Source organism: Heterodontus francisci, chromosome 1 (genome assembly GCF_036365525.1).
Source record: "Heterodontus francisci isolate sHetFra1 chromosome 1, sHetFra1.hap1, whole genome shotgun sequence".
NCBI classification, from domain to species: Eukaryota; Metazoa; Chordata; class Chondrichthyes; order Heterodontiformes; family Heterodontidae; genus Heterodontus; species Heterodontus francisci.
In genome coordinates this window covers 271,547,019-271,569,182 of record NC_090371.1, presented here as the reverse complement: position 1 = coordinate 271,569,182, position 22,164 = coordinate 271,547,019, and the positions used below count along the sequence as shown (strand labels likewise).

General features: G+C 44.4%; 1 protein-coding gene across 3 annotated transcripts in view; it reads left to right on the top strand.

Annotated features, from left to right (window-relative positions):
• Positions 1 to 6,774: 6,774 nt before the first annotated feature.
• Positions 6,775 to 22,164, top strand: part of sh2d4a (SH2 domain containing 4A) — a 51,828-nt gene continuing 36,438 nt past the window's right edge. Inside the window, exons 1-2 of one of the 3 annotated variants that reach the window (XM_068045024.1) lie at positions 6,775 to 6,913; positions 9,925 to 10,216. In XM_068045024.1, coding sequence (XP_067901125.1) covers positions 10,051 to 10,216 — 166 coding nt within the window. In that variant the 5' untranslated portion in view covers positions 6,775 to 6,913; positions 9,925 to 10,050. Of the gene's footprint in view, positions 7,251 to 9,924; positions 10,217 to 22,164 lie in introns of all 3 variants that reach the window. The other 2 variants (XM_068045015.1, XM_068045033.1) reach the window with 2 other exon arrangements.

Genomic DNA, 22,164 nt, shown 5'->3' with positions numbered 1-22,164 from the left:
TGATACACTGCTTCAAGGTATAAGACCTCAGATCTCCAGTCCCACTTTCATTGTTGCTCTCTTCATTGCACTATCTTGAAAATAAAAAGGGCATTAAACCAGCAGATTCTACATAGACCAGACTTTGCACATCTTGATGGTTTCTTGCCTTGTCTTGTGCTAATCCTATTTTACAACTGACATCTGGCATAGAATGATGCAGGAACATTCATCCAAAAGCATCTGGGATCATTTGCTAATGGTCAACAACTATTACTCACACAAAGGATGATGGTTATAAAGCAAAACAGTAAAAAATAAATTATTGCTGCCAATATTACATTTGATACATTCAGTACATATGATGGGATAGTTCTAACTGATGCATACACTGATAAACAAAACAATACTACAGTGAAATTGTGCTAAACATGACTAATTTGTGAAAACACCTATTGCCACCCACCACCTGCTCCCTCTCCCTCCCAAGATGTACCTGAAGGCTTGTCCCAGAGAGGCAGCCAGCCCTATTTTGTCCTCATGGAACCAGCGAGCTGCCCTAGTTGTCCCATTGGTATCCATAGCTTTCCAGTAATAAATATGCTGATGTGGTCCAAGGTCTAATGTCAACTAATTCAACTTGAAAATTTTGCAAATAAATTGGTCCTTCTGAGGTGGCGATCCAGTGACAGAACACTCCTGGGATGGGGATCCAGTGACAGAGTACTCTTGGTGTAGGGATTCGAGTGACAGAACATTCCTGGATGGGGATTCAGTGAAAGAACGTTCCTGGAGTGGACATCTTTTGTATACCTTCGAGGGTTGTGGGCGTCGCTGGTAAGACCAGCATTTATTGTCAATGCCCATTGCCATTCAGAAGGTGGTGGCGAGCTGCTTTCTTGAACTGCTGTAGTCCGTTTTGTGTATCTACACCAACAGTACTGTTAGGAAGGGAGGTCCAGGATTTTGACCTAGCAACAATGAAGAAATGGTAACATATTTCCAAGTCAGGATGGTGTGTGACCTGGAGGTGAACTCACAGGTCATGGTGCTTCCATACGCCTGTTGCCCTTGTCCTTCTAGGTGGTAGAGGTCTCAGGTTTAGAAGGTGTTGTCGAAGGAGCCTTGCTGAGTTGCTGCAGTGCATCTTGTAGATGGTACACACTGCTGCCAATATCCGTCGGTGGTGGAGGGAGTGAATGTTGAAGGTGATGGATGGGGTGCCAATCAAGCGGCTGCTTTGACCTGGATGGTGTTGAGGTTCTTGAGTATTGATGGAGCAGAGCTCATCCAGGCAAGTGGAGAGTATTCCATCACACTCCTGACTTGTACCTTGTAGAGGGTAAAAAGGCTTTAGGGAGTCAGGAGGTGAGTTACTCACCGCAGGATTTCCAGCCTCTGATCTGCTCTTGTAGCTACAATATTTATGTGGCTGGTACAGTTGTGTTTCTGGTCAGTGGTAACCTTCAGGATGTTGATTGTGGGGGATTCAGCAATAGTAATGCCATTGAAAGTCAAGGGAAAGTGATTAGATTCTCTCTTGTCAGAGATGGTCATTGCCTTGTGTGGTGAGAATGTTACTTGCCACTTATCAGCACAGGCCTGAATGTTTTCCAGGCCTTACTGCATATGGGTACAGACTGCTTCAGCACCTGAGGAGTTGTGAATGCAATTATCAGGGAACATCCCAAATTCTGACCTCATGTTGGAGGGAAAGTCATTGATGAAGCAGCTCTATCCAGGCCCCTCAAACATTTGTATATTTCAATCAGATCTCACCTCAGCCTTCTCTGTTCCAAGGAGAACAACCCCAGCCTATCCAATCTTTCCTCATATCTGCATGTTTCCAGTCCTGGCAACATCCTCATAAATCTCCTCTGTACCCTCTCTAGTGCAATTACATCCTTTCTGTAATGAGGTGACCAGAACTGCACACAGTATTCAAGTTATGGCCTAACCAATGAGTTATACAGTTCCAGCATAACCTCCCTGCTCTTGTATTCTATACCTCGGCTAATAAAGGAAAAGATTCCATATGCCTTCTTAACCACCTTATCAACCTGACTTGCTACCTTCAGGATCTGAGGACATTCATCTCCAAGGTCCCTCACTTCCTCTACACCTCTCAGTATTTTCCCATTAATCATGTATTCCTTTGCCTTGTTTGACCTCCCCAAATGCATCACCTCACACTTCTCCATGTTGAATACCATTTACCACTTTTCTGCCCATCTGACCAGACCATCAATATCTTCCTGCAGCCTACAGCTATCCTCCTCGCTATCTACCACACGGCCAATCTTTGTGTTGTCTGCAAACTTCTTGATCATGCCCACTACATTTATGTCCAAATCATTAATATATACCACAAAAAGCAGGGGATCCAATACTGAGCCTTGCGAAACGCCACTGGAAACAGTTCTCCAGTCGCAAAAACACCCGTCAACCATTACCCTTTGTTTCCTGCCACTGAGCCAATTTTGTATCCACCTTGCTGCATTTCCCTGGATCCCATGGGATTTTTTTAACCTGTCCGCCATGTGGGACCTTGTCAAAAGCCTTGCTAAAATCCATGTAGACCGCATCAACTGCACTACCCTCATCTATCTTGCTTGTTACTTCTTCATAAAATTCGATCAAGTTGGTCAAACAAGATCTTCTCTTAACAAATCCATGCTGACTATCCTTGATTAACCTTTGCCTTTCTAAGTGACAGTTTATCCTGTCTCTCAGAATAGATTCCAATAATTTTCCCACTACTGAGGTTAGACTGACTGGCCTGTAATTATCTGGTCTGTCCCTCGCTCCCTTTTTAAACAGAGGTACAACGTCAGCAGTTCTCCAGTCCTCCGGCACCACTCCTGTATCCAGTGAGGACTGGAAAATGATGGTCAGACCTTCTGCTATTTCCTCTCTTGTTTCTTTTAACAGCCTAGGGTACATTTATCAACTTTCAGGAATGTTAATCCCATTAATACTTCCTCTCTCCCTATGTTTATCACGCTCCACCTCCTGAACCAATATCTGCATCATTCCCTTCTTTTGTGAAGATCTGGTTTGTAGTTAAAACAAAAAGTGCTGGAAATACTCAACAGGTCTGGCAGCATCTGTGGAGACAGAAGCAACGTTAACGTTACAGGTTACTGACCTTTCATCAGAACTGGCAAAGGTTAGAAATGTAATAGTTTTTAAGCAAATAAAGTGGGGCAAAAGAAAACAAAAGGGAAGGTGTTGATAGGACAGAGGGTGGCTGTGAAAACCAGTTTTGGTATCAAACACCAGGAGGGAAATAGAAAGCAATGAAGGTGAACAAGGTAGAAGAGACAAACAAAAATACCATCGGAGAGAAGAGCAGAACTTCTTCAAGGTAGGCATTCCTGGAAGACCTGAAACGTTAACTGTGCTTCTCTCTCCACAGATGCTGCCGGATCTGCTGAGTATTTCCAGCAGTATTTGTTTTTATTTCAGATTTCCAGCATCTGCAGCATTTTGTTTTTATTTTGCTTTTATCTGGTCTGTAGTTGTCTGTTATGTGTTTGTGCTAGTTGTCAGACATTTTTATCAATTTAGCATATTCTTAACATGTGATACATTTTTAGCTTTTTGGACACTGCTAGGTTTTAATTCTGTGCGTGTTTCATTCCAGAACTTATAATTTGAGATGCCATCTCCGTTTTTACTGTTTAGGTGCGGAGACTTGTTTCCATTTTATTGGGATTGGTGCTTCCTCTATCAATATTGGCTCAGTTTGATGTTTGTGTTTTGCTTATCCGGCCAGTAGTCGCACGGATTGCCCCCGCTTTCAAGTTCAGGCAATGTATCTTCAAAAAGTATCTTTTAGCAGGAAGAAATGAATTGCTCTGTGATGTCTGAGTTTGGGAGGAGCCAGCCTTGTTTACTGACTCTGAGCTCCCCCAGGCGGTCACTCATTGACTGAATTCCTACTGACCCGCTGCTGCTGCAAAACCATTCACTCTCCATTCACTGACCGTGACCTCCAAGAGGTTTTGGATAGGAGTTAGGAGTTAAAGAGAAACTGCTGGAAGTTCCTCACTTGTGTTTTCCATTCTCAAAACTACTAATCAAAGTTTTTAAAAAATCAGCTTCCACGGATTCTCCTCGGTGGGTGTGAGTATTGATTCTCCAAACCTCACAATAGCAGGCAGGGTATTAAGAGTCTGAAAACATCTGGTCCATTCATTAAACTAAACCAGAAAACGCTAACAATCCCTAACAGCTCAGTCTTATGAATGGGACTGACAGGCAACGTTGCAGCTCTAGAACCTTGGACAGCACAGAGTGCTGGCTGAGGATTGCTCTCTCCCCCTTTAATAAACTGTGCCCCCACACCCACATTAACTTGGACTGTAGCCCCTTTAACCTGGACTGTACCCCCCACCCCTCACCCTCCACATTAACGTGGACTGTGCCCCGTTAACCTGGAATGTACCACCAGCACCCACCACCAACCCCCCCCCCCCAGCTCCTCCCCACACACACACACTAACCTGAACTGTGCCCCCCACCATTACCCTGGACTGTGCCCACTTTAACCTGGAGTGGGACTCCCCCTCACCCACATTCACATAGACTGTGTCCCCCTTACCCACATTAACATGAACTGTGCCCTCTTTAACCTGGACTGTGACTCCCCCCTTCACCCATATTAAACTGGACTGTGTCCCTGTCACCCACATTAACCTGGACTGTGTCCCCCTTTAACCTGGACTGTGTCCCCCTCACTGCGGTGCTAACCACTGCGCCACTGTGCTGCCCACATTTGGGCAGCACAGTGGCGCAGTGGTTAGCACCGCAGCCTCACAGCTCCAGGGACCCGGGTTCGATTCTGGGTACTGCCTGTGCGGAGTTTGCAAGTTCTCCCTGTGTCTGCGTGGGTTTCCTCCGGGTGCTCCGGTTTCCTCCCACGTGCCAAAGACTTGCAGGTGATAGGTAAATTGGCCGTTGTAAATTGCCCCTAGTGTAGGGAGGTGATAGGGAAGATGGGATTACTGTAGGGTTAGTATAAATGGGTGGTTGTTGGTCGGCACAGACTCGGTGGGCCGAAGGGCCTGTTTCAGTGCTGTATCTCTAAACTAAACTAAAACTAAACATTAACATGAACTGTGCCCTCTTTAACCTGGACTGTGAACTCCCCCGCTCACCCACATTAACCTGGACTGTGTCCCATCACCCACATTAACATGAACTGTGTCCTCTTTAACCTGGACTGTGGCCTCCCCCGCTCACCCACATTAACCTGGACTGTGTCCCCATCACCCACATTAACATGAACTGTGCCCTCTTTAACCTGGACTGTGACCTCCCCCGCTCACCCACATTAACCTGGACTGTGTCCCATCACCCACATTAACATGGACTGTGTCCTCCTTTAACCTGGACTGTGTCCCCCTCACCCACATTAACATGGACTTTGTTCCCCCTCCCCACATTAACCTGGACTATGACCTCCTTTAACCTGGATTGTGTCCCCCTCACCCACATTAACATGGACTGTCCCCCTTTAAGATGGACTATGACCCCCCTCCCACCCACATTAACATGGACTGTGTCCCCTTTAAGCTGGACTGTGACACCCCCCAACCATATTTACCTGGACTGTGTCCCCTTTAACCTGGACTGCGTCCCCCAAACCCTATTAACCTGGACTGTGTCCCCCTTACCCATATTAACCTGGTCTGTGGCCCCTTTAACCTGGACTGTGACCTCCTCACCCACATTAACATGAATTGTGGCCCCACCCAACCATATTAACCTGGACTATGTCCCCCTTACCCACATTAACCTGGTCTGTGGCCCCTTTAATCTGGACTGTGACCTCCTCACCCACACTAACATGGACTGTGCCCCCTTTAAGCTGGACTGTGACCATCCCCCCCCCAACCATATTAACCTTGACTGTCCCCTCACCCATATTAACCTGGACTGTGCCCCCTTTAATCTGGGCTGTGACCCCCCCCCCCTCACTCACATTAACATGGACTGTGCCCACATTAACCTGACCATGCCCACCCTTTTACCCTGGACTGTGCCCTCCACCCACACCACACTGCCTTTTAACCTGGACCGTACCCTCTCTATTCTATCTCCTTTCGGAGCTGGTAGAGCCCCCTCCCGGATTTGTTATCTGCTTAAATTTCAAACCTGATCCCTGGTCCTCCCCCCATGCCCAGCTCAGTCATTGACACCTTCTCTGTTTCTGTAATTCCTTTAATGCATTTTCCATTAGCTCACTGATCTGTTATATCATCCACTGCCCTGATCCTGTCTGTCTGTGTGTTTTTCCTCCCTCCCTCTAATCCTTGTCTCTCTCAGTCTCTCTCATCTATACTCTCTAAACTCTGATCCCTCTGCTGCCGCTGAGTTTTCCGGCTGGTCCTGTGGTGTTCTGCTGCTGGACATTATCCCCACTCTCTGGGACTGTGCCTTTAACGCGCTCCCCAGCCCACCAACAGGTCACACCATGTCACAGCGCCGATTGGGTACAGTGAGTGTCTATCATCTAATCTGGCCACTCACTGCCCGCAGGGAGCCTTTGCCCCGCCCACATTCGCAGGTAAAGGTGTAACAAACAAGAAAGGGCGGGGCTCCACTGGGGCGGGAGTAAAACACACGGCAGCTGGTGTCTGATTGGCCACAACACGTGTCAGTCAATGGAAAGGGAGGCGGGGTTCCACGAGGGCGGTGGAAACAGGCGGCAACCGGCGTCTAATTGGTGCAGGCGCATGTCAGTCAATGGGGAAGGGGTGGGCATATGTTAATAAGGCGGCTGGTTGGAATGTGAGGAATTTGCCGGAGGTGTGGGGATGATTCAACCCTCATTAACCCGCAGTGGGAGGGAAGGAGAGCCGTAGTTTGGGCTCAGGGTAAGGGCTGTCAGCTTCCCCGCTTATCCAGCACTTTTGGTCGGTTTGAGGTTTGTACTGGAGCCGGTTCCCAGCCCAGGGAGTGTCTCGAGCATTTTTAAAGAGTTCATACAAGCGCAGCTTCCCAATTGTGCAAAGACCTGGAGTCTCTGTTAAGAGTTTTTAAATTCATAGGAGAGACCGGATAAGTGGACTATAGGAGGGGGTTTGTTAACTGCAGGCACAGCTTGTTCATAGCTAAGGACTGCATTGATATCCCATTGCCGACTCGTGTCATGTGATGTTAGAAATAGCCGAGGATCGATCGAACTTCCTGATGCTTTTCATGAGTGCAGGAAGCTGGGGAATTCTGCAGAAGGGAGCCCTAACTCCTCTGACCAAGTTGTGGTGAGTTGTTCTCAATCCCATGGATGGAATGATGCCCTTCGTTCCGATTTCTTTATTGCGTTTAGATCAATTTCCCTGAATTCCCCCCGAGGGATTTCTCGTATGTGAAACCTCTTCCTTGGGCAAGAGAATTCAAACGAGCTAATTAAACATGGACTTCCTGATCGGAGGCTCCCAAACACAAGTTGTAAAACCGGAGAGGTGGCAATTTGAAGCTGTTCTGTCAAAGCTAACCTGCCTGGCTTTCACTGTTCATTTTGTGGCAACTGCACAATTTACTTTCATGTTCAAGAGGAGTTAAAAATAACAACTTAGTGTGTGAAATAAGGTGTAACATGCTAGATTATAATCACTTAATTAAAAGTAACCAAGATCTTAAGTGTCCCATTAAGTGCGCTGGCTTTAATCCCTGTGGAATTTGATGTAATGGTTAAAATAAACTTTGGAAAACACTATAATAACAGAAAATGCTGGAAATACTCAACAGGTCTGGCAGTATTTGGAAAATGCCAATCTGGTATCTGAGGAATTGAAGTGGGGATGGTTTATTTAAGACTTCAGATGAATTGGCACAGCTGATCTGCCTATTCACAACTCTACAGAGCAGCAGAGAGTTCATTATTATAATTTAGCGAGAGGAAGGACTTTAATTTCAATTCTAAAACTTAATAAATTGTTGAATAAAAGCTCTAGTTATAAATGGAATTCTTGGCAGAAACTCCAGAGACCTGATGGTGCGGTATGTTTCCAATTACATCTATTCGGCTTGGTGACATTTTCATGAAATGTTTTCTCTTTAAACTGGGAGTTAAAACAGAATGTGACTTTCTTCACCCTGGCCCATTGCAGCCATGAGTCATGTAGTAATCTGTTCATGGAGAACAGTGATGACCTCCTGAAGGACGTCATTTGATTATATGCCTGCACATTAGAGAACCCTCGCCAAGTTAACTAGGCTTCAACTGAATTTAGAATAATGGATACATGGGAATGAATTGCACCAATCAATGGAAGTCTTTGCATCCTAAACTACAAGAACAAAGTATTTTAATTTTTGCTCTAAATCTGATTATTTTACTGCATTATAATCTTGCCTGTTTGTTTCATGTGCATTATATCATCCTGTGATACTGTTGGTATCATCGAGCTTGATGTCATTGTAGAGTACTGGGACTTATTGCATTACATTATAATACATTATTGGATGTAATATAGTGTTGGAAGATTCTTATCAGTGGAATTGTTGGGCAAGTATTTCAGTGGTTTTTCGGATGTTTAAGTCAATGATAGAGTTAACACAGGAACAGGAGCCAGCCATTCAGCCCCTCCAGGCACAAGAATTAGAGTCTCAGCTGAAAGATGGCTTCTCTGATGGTGCGGCCCTCCCTCAGTACTGTACTGGAGTGTCAGCCTGCATCATGTGCTCTAGAGTGGGGCTTGAACCCATCACATTGTGATTCAGAGGTGAGAGTACTAACACTGAGCCATGGCTGCTCCCTTGAGCAGGCAGGCATACACCTAGATATCTGTTGAGGCCTCTTTTGCACACCTTTTTAAGAGGTGTGTAAGAGCTGATGGGGGTAACTGCCCTATTTTTCTTTCTTTTCCTGCTTGACTGCCACTTAAGTTGAAAGAAATTGAGCCTTTCACCTTGAATCCTACCAATGCATTGTTCGTTGCGTTTGAGTTTCACTGCATGATTTTTAATGCCAGGTTTAGTGATATTTACACAAATGCTTTCGCAATATTGCTTTGACTCCACTCTTTTTTTTTAACTTAGTGTCAGCTGTGGTTCAGTGGGTAGCATTCTTGCCTCTCAGTCAGAAGGTTGTGTGTTCAAGTCCCATTCCAGAACTTGAACATGCAAATAAAGGCTGACATTTCAATGCATTACTGAGGGAGTGCTGCACTGTCAGAGATGCTGTTTTTCAGCTGACATTAAAACGAGGCCTTATCTGACCCCTCAGGTGGACATAAAAGATCCCATGGCGCTATATCGAAGAAAAGCAGGGGAGTTCTCCCCAGTGTCCTGGTCAATATTTATCTCTCAATCAACATTGGTTCAAATTGGCTGTCGCGTTTCCTACAGCTTCAAAAGTACTTAATTGGCTGTAAAGTGCTTTGGGACATCCTCAGGTCATGAAAGGCACTATCTAAATGCAAGTCTTTTTTCATTTTCATTAGAGGGAAGGAGAAAGCATATGTCGGATTTAACCTTGCACTATAATTTGGTCGAGGTGACTGCATGGTAGCATAGTGGTTATGTTTACGAAGGCTGGACTGAAAATCCAGAGACTTGAGTTCAAATCCCACCACGGCAGCTGAGGAATTTAAGTTAACTCAATAAAATCTGGAATAAAGAGCAAATATCAGTAATGGTGACGATGAAAATTCTGGATTGTCGTAAAAAGCCATCTGGTTCACTAATGTCCTTTTTTAGGGAAGGAAATCTGCTGTCCTTACCTGGTCTGACCTGTATGTGATTCCAGACCCATAACAAAGTGGTTGACTTTTTACTGCCCTTTGAAGTGGCCGAGCAAGCCAATCAGACGTATTCAAGAAGGCGGCTCACTACCACTTCGGGGTGATTGGGGATGGGAAGTAAGTGTTGGCCTTAGCAGCAACACCCAGATCCCATGAATGAATAAAAAAAGTACTCTCTTTTTTTTTTTAGGTGACTGGAGCAGGAAGCACTAATTACACTTTGGGTTACTCCTGCTGATTTTCAGCCATTCAATAGACTGTGACCTTGGGTTTGGTTTGAAGTTTGAGAAGCTGTTACAAGAACAAAGGTTTGAGAATGCTGCAGCAAATATTGCAGACCATGTACATTGAACCAGAGCTTCTGGCTGAACTAAATGAAGAACAAAAGCAGATACTGTTTTTTAAAATGCGACAGGAACAGATTCGAAGGTGGAAGGAAAAGGAAGAAAAACTGGAGCCAGAGGAAAGAAAGCCTCCTACAAGTAAGCTCATTTTGTCTTGTCACTAAGCCCAAAGGCCTTTTAAATGAAAATTCATCTAAAATGTATTGCATTTTCTGAGGTTATTCTTCTTGGAGCAGAAAAGAGTAACTAAAGAGAAAATGTTTCCAATAGTAGAAGGGTCAGTAACTAGAGGATATAGATTTAACATAATTGGCAGAGTAACCAGGTGGGGTAGGAGGAGAATTTTTTTTTTTTTTTTACAGTGTTAAGATTTGGAATGCACTGCCTGAAAGGGTGCTGGCAGCACATTCCCCCTCGAGGGAATTGGATCTAATCTTGAAAAGGACATTTTTGTAGGGCTATGGACAAAAAGTGGGGGAGTGGAACTAATTGGATCGTTCTTTCAAATAGCCATCACAGACACAGTGGGCTGAATGGCCTCCATCTGTGCTGTAAGATTCTATGATCACTAGCCTTCCAAATCTTTTGTTGTGCCTGATAGACCACAGCTTTCACATATGTTAATGTGTATTTGTCAGTATGGTAGAAAATGACTAGAAGGAGTTTGCTGTGTGCAATGTTCTGCTTCTGAACACAGATGTCATAAGAAAACAATTTAAAGAACTCAATTTCAGCTGATCACTTGCAAACCAGCTGTGTTGTGTTTATAACGTGGCAACTTTTTCTCTATGGTATATTGCCATTTTTCCACTTCATTCTGGGGTGGTCTCCAGTAGAAGAATCTTTCCAGCGGCAGTATTTGGTTTCAGTTGAATCAGACCGTTCGCACCCTCCGTGTCCAGTTTGACCCCAAGCTGAGCTTCTGACCCCATATCATCTCTATCATTAAAAAAAACTGCTTGCTTGTAACCCCCCTACCTCAGCCCCTCTGCTGCTGAAACCCTTATCCACCTTCGTTGCCTTCAGATTTGTCTGTTCCAATGTCCTTGTAGCCAGCCTCCCATCCCCAACTCTGCATAGACTTCATCTCGTCCAAAAATTTTGCAGTCTGTATCCCATCACAACAAGTCGAGCTCACTCATCATTCCTGTCCTCACTGACTCGCTTTAACTCCCAGTACACCAACACCCCCAATTTAAAATTCTCCTCTTCCTGTTTAAATCCCTTTATGGCCTCTCCTCCTCTCCCTATCACTGTAACCTCCTTCATCATTACAACCCCTTACCCTCCTGAGAGCATTGCTTTCCTCCAACTATTGCTTCTTCATCTCCTATCACTTAACCACTGGTAGCCATATCTTCAATCATCTGGGCCTTACACTCTGAAATTTCCTCCCTAAACCACTAACTCCTTCCTCCTCCTCCTCTTTTTAAAGCGCTCCTTAAAACCCACCTCTTTAACCAAGCTTTTAGTCACCCCTCCTAATTTGTATTTAATTGAGTTTCTGTGAAACATGTTCTGTGCAACATTTTTCTACATTTAAAGGCTTTGTTTAGATGTAAGTTGTATGTAAATTGTTGCTGTGTTTAGAAACATGGTAGTCTGGCTAACCTCTGCCGTAATATTAAAATACTTCAGATAATGTGCCCCACCTAAGGTCACCTCTAATCGCAGAGTTTTCAGTACAATGTTCATGTTGTAGAGTAAGAATAGGAACAATGCAACTGCTGTGGAATTCCTCTCTTGCTGCTCTTCTGGAGAGCAAATCTCACTGAGAACTTCAGCCAGGCCATATTGCGTGCTGTCTTGGGGCCAGACCACTTCTGTTTGTTAGGGGGGCTTTAAATCAACTACAAATGATTGTTGGGGCCATTTCCTTGCCTTTTAGAGTTTGAAAAATTGATCTAGGGTGTCAAAGGGGAATATAAACAAGGGTAGTGTCTTTTTTTTTTAGAGAAATTGCTCCAGGTAATGGTTCAGGTACTTGAGTGATGATGATGATGATGGGTGAGGGAGGGTATGGCCTGGAGAATGTTTGTATGTTTTCATTCATTCATTCATTGGGGTGATCATCTTTCCTGAAGGTTGACTTTTTTTATAATTTGTGGGATGTGGCACCACTGGCTAGATCTGCATTTATTACCCATCCTTAATTGCCCTTGAGAAGGTGGTGGTGAGCTGCTTTCTTGAACTGTTATAGTCCTTGGGGTGTAGGTACACCCACAGTGATGTTAGGAAGGGAGTTTCAGGATTTTGACCCAGAGACAGTGAAGGAATGGTGATTATAGTTCCAAGTCAGGATGGTGTGTGGCTTGGAGGGGAACTTGTAGGCAGTGATGGTCCCATGTATCTGCTGCCCTTGTCCTTCTAGGTGGTAGAAATCACAGGTTTGGAAGGGGCTGCAGTGCATCTTGTATGTGGTACACACTGCTGCCACTGTATTGGTGGTGAAAGGGAGTGAATTTTGAAGGTGGTGGATGGGGTGCCAATCAAGCAGGCTGCATTGACCTGGATGGTGTCGAGCTTCTGGAGTGTTGTTGGAGCTGCACACGTCCAAACAAGTGGAGAGTATTTCATCACACTCCTGACTTGTGCCTTGTAGATGGTAGAAAGGCTCTGGGGAAGTCAGGAGGTGAGTTACTCACTGCAGAATTCCCAGCCTCTGACTTCCTATTATAGCCACAGTATTTATGTGGCTGGTCCAGTTCAGTTTCTGATCAATGGTGACCCCAGGATGTTGATGTGGGGGATTCAGCAACAGTAATGCCATTGAACGATGATTAGATTTTCTCTTGTTTGCGATAGTCGTTGCCTGTCACTTGTGTGGCGTGAATGTTACTTGCCATTTATCAGCCTAAACCTGGATGTTGTCCTGGTCTTGCTGCCTCTGGGCACGGGCTGCTTCAGTATCTGAGGAGTCGTGAATGGACAGAATATATTTTTTTTAAAAAGCATAGAATGATTAAAAGATTCATAAAGAAGGTAAAATTAGAGGACGAGAGAAGGATAGCTAGAAAAATAAAGACAGATAGTAAGAGTTTCTATAGATATTTTAAAAAGACAAGAGTTAACAAAGTGAGCGTTGGTCCTATAGAAAGTGAGTCTGGGGAATTAATAATGGATGATAGAGATGGCAGATGAATTGAACAGATATTTTGCATTGGTCTTCACTATTGAGGATACAAGTATCATCCCAGTATTAGCTGTAAGTCAGGAAATGGGAGGGAGGAAGTCAAGAAAATTACAATCACCAGGGAAGTGGTACTAAACAAATTGTTGGAGCTGTGGGCTGCCAAGTCCCTGGGTCTTGATGGACTTCATCCTAGGGTGCTAAAAGAAATGGCTAGTGAGATAGTTGATGCATTAGTTTCAATTTGCCAAAATTCCCTAGATTCAGGGAAGGTTCCGTTAGATTGGAAAATTGCTAATGTAACTCCTTTATTCAAAAAGGGAGGGAGACAGAAAGCAGGAAACTACAGGCCAGTTAATAATAACTTCTAACATTTTCTCTAAGACAGATGTTAAACTAAGACATTATAGCAGGGCTTTTAGAAAAATTGAAGGTAATCAGGCAGTCAACATGGATTTGTGAAAGGGAAATATTTAACCAATTTATTGGAGTTCTTTTGAGGGAGTTACATGTGCTGTGGATAAAGAGGAACAGCTGGATGTATTGTACTTAGATTTTCAGAAGGCATTTGATAAGGTGCCACATCAAAGGCCATTGCAGAAAATAAAAGCTCGTGGTGTAGGGGGTAACATATCGGCATGGATAGAAGATTGGCTAGCTAACAGGAAACAGACAGTAGACCTAAATGGAATAAAAACAAGAAATGCTGGAACCACTCCGCAGGTCTGGCAGCATCTGTGAAAAGAGAAGCAGAGTTAACGTTTCGGGTCAGTGACCCTTCATCGGAACTGACAAATATTAGAAAAGTCACAGGTTATAAGCAAGTGAGGTGGGGGTGGGGCAAGAGATAACAAAGGAGGTCTAGATTGGACCAGGCCACATAGCTGACCAAAAGATCACGGAGCAAAGGCAAACAATATGTTAATGGTGTGTTGAAAGACAAAGCATTAGTACAGATTCAGTGTTAATACACTGAATATTGAACAGCAGCAAGTGCAGACCTGAAACAAAACAGTGGGTAAGCAAACTGAACAAACTAAGATGAAATGAAATAAATGCAAAAAAAGATTGTAAAAAATGTAAAAACAAGGAAGAAAAAATAACTAAAAATGAAAGTAAAATGGGGGGCTGTCATGCTCTGAAATTATTGAACTCGATGTTCAGTCCGGCAGGCTGTAGTGTGCCTAATCTGTAGATGAGATGCTGTTCCTCGAGCTTGCGTTGATGTTCACTGGAACACTGCAGCAATCCCAGGACAGAGATGTGAGCATGAGAGCAGGGGGGAGTGTTGAAATGGCAAGCAACCGGAAGCTCAGGGTCCTGCTTGCGGACTGAGCGGAGATGTTCCGCAAAGCGGTCACCCAGTCTGCGCTTGGTCTCCCCAATGTAGAGGCAACCACACTGTGAGCAGCGAATACAGTATACTACATTGAAAGAAGTAAAAGTAAATCGCTGCTTCATCTGAAAGGAGTGTTTGAGGCCTGGGATAGTGAGGAGAGGAGGTAAATGGGCAGGTATTACACCTCCTGCGATTGCAGGGGAAGGTGTCATGGGACGGGGATGAGGTGGTGGGGGTAATGGAGGAGTGGACCAGGGTGTTGTGGAGGGAATGATCCCTTCGGAATGCTGACAGGGGAAGGGAGGGGAAGATGCGACTGGTAGTGGCATCACGCTGGAGGTGGTGGAAATGGTGGAGGATGATCCTTTGGATATGGAGGCTGATAGGGTGAAAAGTGAGGACAAGGGGAACCCTGTCACGGTTCTGGGAGGGGAAGGGGTGAGGGTAGAGGTGCGGGGAATGGGCCGGACACGGTTGAGGACCCTGTCAACCACAGTGGGGGGAAATCGTCGGTTGAGGAAAAAGGAGGTCATATCAGAAGCACCGTCATGGAAGGTAGCATCATCAGAGCAGATGCGTCGGAGACGGAGCAACTGGGAGAATGGAATGGAGTCCTTACAGGAGGTAGGGTGTGAAGAAGTGTAGTTGAGGTAGCTGTGGGAGTCGGTGGGCTTATAATGGATATTAGTAGACAACCTATCCCCAGAGATGGAGACAGAGAAGTCGAGGAAGGGAAGTGTCAGAGATGGACCATGTAAAGGTGAGAGAAGGGTGGAAATTGGAAGCAAAGTTGGTAAAGTTTTCTAGTTCGGGGCGGGAGCAGGAAACTGCACCATTACAGTCATCAATGTACCGGAAAAAGAGTTGGGGGAGGGGGCCTGAGTAGGACTGGAACAAAGAATGCTCGACATATCCCACAAAAAGACAGGCATAACTAGGACCCATGCGGGTATGCATAGACCTAAATGGGTCATTTTCTGGTTGGCAAGATGTAACGAGTGGTGTGCCACAGGGATCTGCACTGGGGCCTCAACTTTTTACAATTTATATAAATGACTTGGATGAAGGGACCAAAGGTATGGTTGCTAAATTTGCTGATGAAACAAATATAGGTAGGAAAGTAAGTTGTGAAGAGGACACAAAGGGATAAATGAGTGGGCAAAGACCGGGCAGATGGAGTATAATGTGGGAAAGTGGGAAATTGTCCTCTTTGGCAGGAAGAATAAAAAAGAAGCATATTATCTAAATGGTGAGAGATTGCAGAGCTCAGATGTGGAGGAATCTGGGTGTCCTAGTGCATGAATTGCAAGAGGCTAATATGCAGGTACAGCACGTAATTAGGAAAGCTAATAGCATGTTATTGTTTATTGCGAGGGGAATTGAATACAAAAGTAGGGAGGTTATGCTTCAGCTATACAGGGCCTTGGTGAGACTACATCTGGAGTACTGTGTACAGTACTGGTCTCCTTATTTAAGGAAGGATGTAAATGCGTTGGAGGCAGTACAGAGAAGGTTTTCTAGACTAATACCTGGAATGGGCAGGCTGTATTATGAGGAAAGATTGGACAGGCTAGGCTTGCATCCACTAGAATTTAGAAGAGTAAGAGGTGACTTGATTGAAACATATAAGATCCTGAGAGGTCTTGACAGGGTGGATGTGGAAAGGATGTTTCCACTTGTGGGAGAATCTAGAACTAGGGGTCACTTTTGAAAATATAGGTCGCCCATTTAAGACTGAGATGAGGAGAATTTTTTTCTGAGGGTCGTGATTCTTTGGAATTCTCTTCCTCAAAAGGCAGTGGAAGCAGAGTCTATGAATATTTTTAAGGCAGAGGTAGATAGGTTCATGATGAGCAAGGGGGTAGAAGGTTATTGGGGGTAGGTGGAAATGTGGAGTAATCAGTTCAGCCATGAACTTAGTGAATGGTGGAGCAGGCTCGAAGGGCCAAGTGGCCTACTCCTGCTCCTAATTCGTATGTTTGTATGAACATTGTGCAATCATCGGTGAACATCCCCACTTCCGACCTTATGATGGAGGGAAAGCCATTGATAAAGCAGCTGAAGACTGTTGGTCCCAAGACACTACCCTGAGGAACTGTGATGTCCTGGGACTGAGATGATTGCTCTCCAACAACCACAACCATCTTCCTCTGTGCTAGGTATGACTCCAACCAATGGAGAGTTTTCCCTCTGATTCCTATTGACTTCAGTTTTGCCAGGGCTCTTTGATGCCATACTCTCTCAAATGCTGCCTTGATGTCAAGGGCAGTCACTCTCACCTCACCTCTGAAGTTCAGCTCTTTTGCCTATGTTTGGACCAAGGCTGTAATGAGATCAGGAGCTGAGTGGCCCTGGCGGAACCCAAACTGAGCAGGTCATTGCTGAGCAAGCGCCGCTTGATAGCACTGGCTGGTTTCCATCACTTTGGTGTTCGGGAGTAGACTGACAGGGAGGTAATTGGCTGGGTTGGATTTGTCCTGCTTTTTATGCACAGGCATAGCTGGGCAATTTTCCGTATTGCCGGGTAGATGTCGGTGTTGTCGCTGTGCTGGAACAGTTTGGCTAGGGGCGCGGCTGTCATGGATCTCCACCTTTTATCTGTCCTGTGCTGTCCTTGCACATTCTGCATTGGTCAGCTGCATCCAGTCCATTTTATCTGTCATCCATTTTTATTTTTTGTCTGTTTCCCTCTCCTACATTTTCCATTGATCTTTCCTTCCAATAATTGTCTGTCTGCCTTCTGCTCTAATGATGTGACCGAAGTATTGTATCTTTCTGTCTTTGAAAGCACTAATTTCTTCTCTTCAGCCATTTCCTCATTAGTCTTTCTGCCGAAGATATGCAGACCATCCTCTGATATGTACATTTTGTGTTTAATTCGTATTTTAAGTGTTAGTAATTGTTTCACTGCTGACTAGATTTCCAGTTCAGGGCTGGAATGGTTTGCTGAGTCGGCCAGCACGGAGAGAGCTGAAGTCACTTTTGCATCTCGTGCATTTGTTGATTTTTATTGTGTAATTTCTTGAAGCAAGTATCCTCGATCCCATTCGTGCTCAACATTTGAACAAAAATACTGCTCACATGAAGTCAACAGAATGATGGACAGGAGCAAATCAATATTTGAATCATTCTTTTGCTAATTTAGGAAGTCTTTACCCCAATAGTCTGGACTGAACTTAAACCCAGTCCTTTTGAGGTAAGTCAATGTGTGTTAGTTCTCTGGGCCACGCAGTCTCAGATTAATTTACTCTTTATTGGATTCCTGTCTTTCCTGTGGTAAAACATTTCTAACATATTCTCTCTGTTTTGGTATCATAGTCATAGATTCATAGAGAGATACAGCACTGAAACAGGACTTTCGGCCCACAGAGTCTGTGCTGACCAGCAACCACCCATTTATAATAATCCTACATTAATCCCATATTCCCTACCACATGTCCACTATTCTCCTACCTACACTAGGGGCAATTTACAAAGGCCAATTTACCTATCAACCTGCAAGTCTTTGGCTGTGGGAGGAAACCGGTGCACCCGGCGGAAACCCACGCGGTCACAGGGAGAACTTGCAAACTCCACACACAACTGAACCTGGGTCGCTGGAGCTGTGGGAGTGCGGTGCTAACCGCTGCGGCACTGTGCCGCCCCATATTTGTAAATATTTTTATGTGCCTTCTCCAATGCCTCCATAACCTAATTTATAAGATGGAAACTGACTGCAGATGGGAGGAGAGGTACCTTTTTTTTTTTTAAAAACTGCTGCAGGAGTGGCACCAAATTCCTATCCGCTGTTGCTGACAGTTGCTCTGCTCCCCCAAACATTTCTCAATTAAATTCACCCGAGAGCCATGCTTCACCTTAATGTTCCTGCTGCAGGCGGACTGAATTCTTTTCTTGCTGGTTCAGCGGAAGTACCTTTGAAGCAAAGGAAGAGCAAATGCATTGTTTGTGTTCAATTCCTCCATTGATGTGATTTTGAAATGGTGAATCTTGCTCAATTTTCATTTCACTTGCAGCTTCCAGCTTTGAAAAACTGGACAGAGTCTGACAGAATCTATACACAGAAAGTAAAATTTAAATCAGTGGAGCCAGGACTGCAGTTAGGAAAGCGTGTGGTCTCCTCTACATTGGGGAGACTAAGTGCAGACTGGGTGACCGCTTTGCCGAACATCTCCGCTCAGTCCGCAAGCAGGACCCTGAGCTTCCGGTTGCTTGCCATTTCAACGCTCCCCCCTGCTCTCATGCTCACATCTCTGTCCTGGGATTGCTGCAGTGTTCCAGTGAACATCAACGCAAGCTCGAGGAACAGCATCTCATCTACAGATTAGGCACACTACAGCCTGCCGGACTGAACATTGAGTTCAATAATTTCAGAGCATGACAGCCCCCCATTTTACTTTCATTTTTAGTTATTTTTTTCTTTTTTTTAACATTGTTTTTTACATTTTTTACTATCTTTTTTTTTTTTTGCATTTATTTCATTTCATCTTAGTTTGTTCAGTTTGCTTACCCACTGTTTTTTTTTCAGGTTTGCACTTGCTGCTGTTCAATATTCAGTGTATTTACACCTAATCTGTGCTAATGCTTTGTCTTTCAACACACCATTAACATATTGTTTGCCTTTGCTCCGTGACCTTTTGGTCAGCTATGTGGCCTGGTCCAATCTAGACCTCCTTTTGTTATCTCTTGCCCCACCCCCACCTCACTTGCTTATAACCTGTGACTTTTCTAATATTTGTCAGTTCCGATGAAGGGTCACTGACCCGAAACGTTAACTCTGCTTCTCTTTCCACAGATGCTGCCAGACCTGCTGAGTGATTCCAGCATTTCTTGTTTTTATTTCAGATTTCCAGCATCCGCAGTATTTTGCTTTTATTTTAGGAAAGCGTGTGTGTCCCCATGTGCACTGGAGGGCAGACCAGATTAAAAACTAATGGGAGCATGCTGTTTGGAATGACCAAACATGGAGGAAATGTAGTTGTGGGCATCAGATGAGAAATTTCATGCTCAGGAGTTCTGTAATGTTGACTTCTGTCTTAAAAGGGGACTGCAGGGATTGTTTTTGAGGAGAGGTTCATGTTATAAGTAGGATGTGCATACATAGGTATATAGTGCAAGTCCAATTCTAATAAAATCCTGCAGAACACAAGTCAACCATTTGGCTATCACACCTGTGCTGGTTCTTCGAAAGCCATCCAATTAGCCCCACTCCCCTGCTCTTTCTCCACAGCCCTGCAAATTACTCCCCTTGAACTGCCATGCTGTAACTTTGAATTGTTTTGTAATTTTAAAAATCTTATTGGTTACGGTTGAAAACCTCCACATCCAACCTCTACTGGTTTTTCTAAGTGTTGCGTGAGAAGAGGTTAGTTCAGTGACGAAGGTGATGCCAATTGGAGTTTCAGGTAAAGCTTTGAATGTCATAATTCCACAGGCTTGGAATCAGGAAGGGAAGTGGACAGGGTGAAGTTTGTGTTTGGAAACTGTGTTTTATATACTTGAATAAAAATGAGTTTCCTTGGAAAATTAAACCACAGAAAAATCAAAAGCTTGAGGATAGAGTTGTCAGTGTGTTGGTGTCCGTTTGTCAAAATAAGTATCAAGTTGTAGAATTCCGAGCTCTCTCCCTCTGATCTGAAGGAAGCTCTAAAAAGCGAGTTTGCCTTCTCTCTGCCAAAGCTATCATTTTATGTACGGTTTACATAGTGCTGCTACCCAGTATGCAATTTAATCAGAAGCTGATGTTAAATAGAGACTTGTGGTACAGTGCTATGCAATTTTCCATTTGGCTTGAAATTGCCCAGAACAGTGTGAAAATATCAAATGGGGACAAGTGAAGCCTTCATTTGCCATAGATGAATGTGCCAATGCCGCACCTGGTGTGTGGGTGAACCATATAGACACTAAGCTTGATTCATCGATGTTCAGTTGATCTCAGGAAGGTTTCCAATTTTGGTGGGGGGAGAAGAGGGCAGAAAGATAAAAGGACTAAAAAAGTTCTTGCATTTCGATAACGCCTTTCACAATCTCAGGAGGTCTCAAAGCGATTTACAGATAATGAAGCATCTTTGAAGTGCAGTTGCTGTTTTACTGTTGGAAAACTCAGCAAACAATTTGTGCACAGCAAGCTCCCACAAACAGCGATGTGATGATGACTAGAAAATCAGTTTTTAGTGATGTTGGGTTGAGGGATTAATGTTCAGTAAAAATCTGTAATCCTCTCCACCAAAAAGTTAGGAATTTTGTGATGATTGGAGCTTTCACTACTAAGATTGATCATTTTTTGTTCGGTAAGGATATCAAGAAATATGCAGCTAAGGTGGCTAAATGGAGTTGAGATACAAATCAGCCCTGATCCAGTTAAATGGTAAAGCGGACTTCAGAGGCTGAAAGGCCTGCTCTTGTTCCTATGTTCCTGGATCAGTTGGATTGGAGAATGGCAGGCGTCGTGATTGTTCCAACTGCCTAGCGAGAATGTGGAACTTGCTATGACACAATCGTTGGGGAGAATAGCATAGATGCATTTAAGGGGAAGTGAGATAATTACATGAGGGAGAAAGGAGTAGAAAGTTATGCTGATAAGGTGATCTGAAGTAAGATGGGAAGAGGCCCATGTAGAGCGTAGACCAGTTGGGTCAAAATGTCTGGGTTGAAAAATTCTATGTAGCGTACCAGGGAAAACTCCTCTGCTCCTCTTCAAAACAGTGCCATTCCCACTTGAGAGGGCAGCTGGGGCCTCCATTTAATGCTTATCTGAAAGACGTCGTCCCTGACAGTGCAGTACTCACTCAGGACTGCACTGAGTGTCAGCCTAGATTTTGTACTTGCGCCTCTGGAGTGGGTCTTGAACCCACGACCTTCTGACTCCAAGGGGAGAGAGCTACCCACAGAGCCATGGCTGACAGCAGATCCTCTGCTCCTGCTAACAATCCATCAGCCCTTGCATGAGTGTGGCATCTGGCAAGGACTGAGTTGATCTCAGCTATGACATCTTTCACAGCTGGGTGACTTGCTGGCACAGGAAGAATAGCCAGTCGAGCTCTGTGCTGTAGGTCTGGCAGAAGTTGGGGAACTGTATGCCTGTACAGTTTGCTATTCTCAAGAGAGGCAGGGAAAATGGAATTTTGCAGGAAGAAAACTTTCAGTTAGCTCAAAATACTTCTTTGGAAGTTATCAGTATGGCTGATTCAATTCACCAAGTTCTGTTTATGGTGGGATGATTTTACGAAATCTATACTGTGAATTCATCAAAGATCAGAGACAACAGATGATGTTCCTGCTGTTCATTCAGGGAACTCTTAGAGAATAAGAGCTTTATTGTCTACTCCTGACAAATAGTGCTGATATTTAACAGTTGTCTCAAAACTTTCCATTGCTGTCCCAAACACCTGTGAATAACGGATGCTTGGGAGCGATTAACAAGCTGGAACCTTTCTCGGGTGGTCGTGACTTGAGGGTTGTGATTGAGAGAGGGGCAGCAAGGAGTGCAAGCCACAGTTTCCTTACAATCTCCGTTGTCAAATGCAGCCTCCAGCCCTCAGAAGCTCCTTTTCTTACCACAACTCCCACTTGAAAGGGAAAAATGAGAGGGAGATTGTGGTGACGTGTGGTATAGAGAAG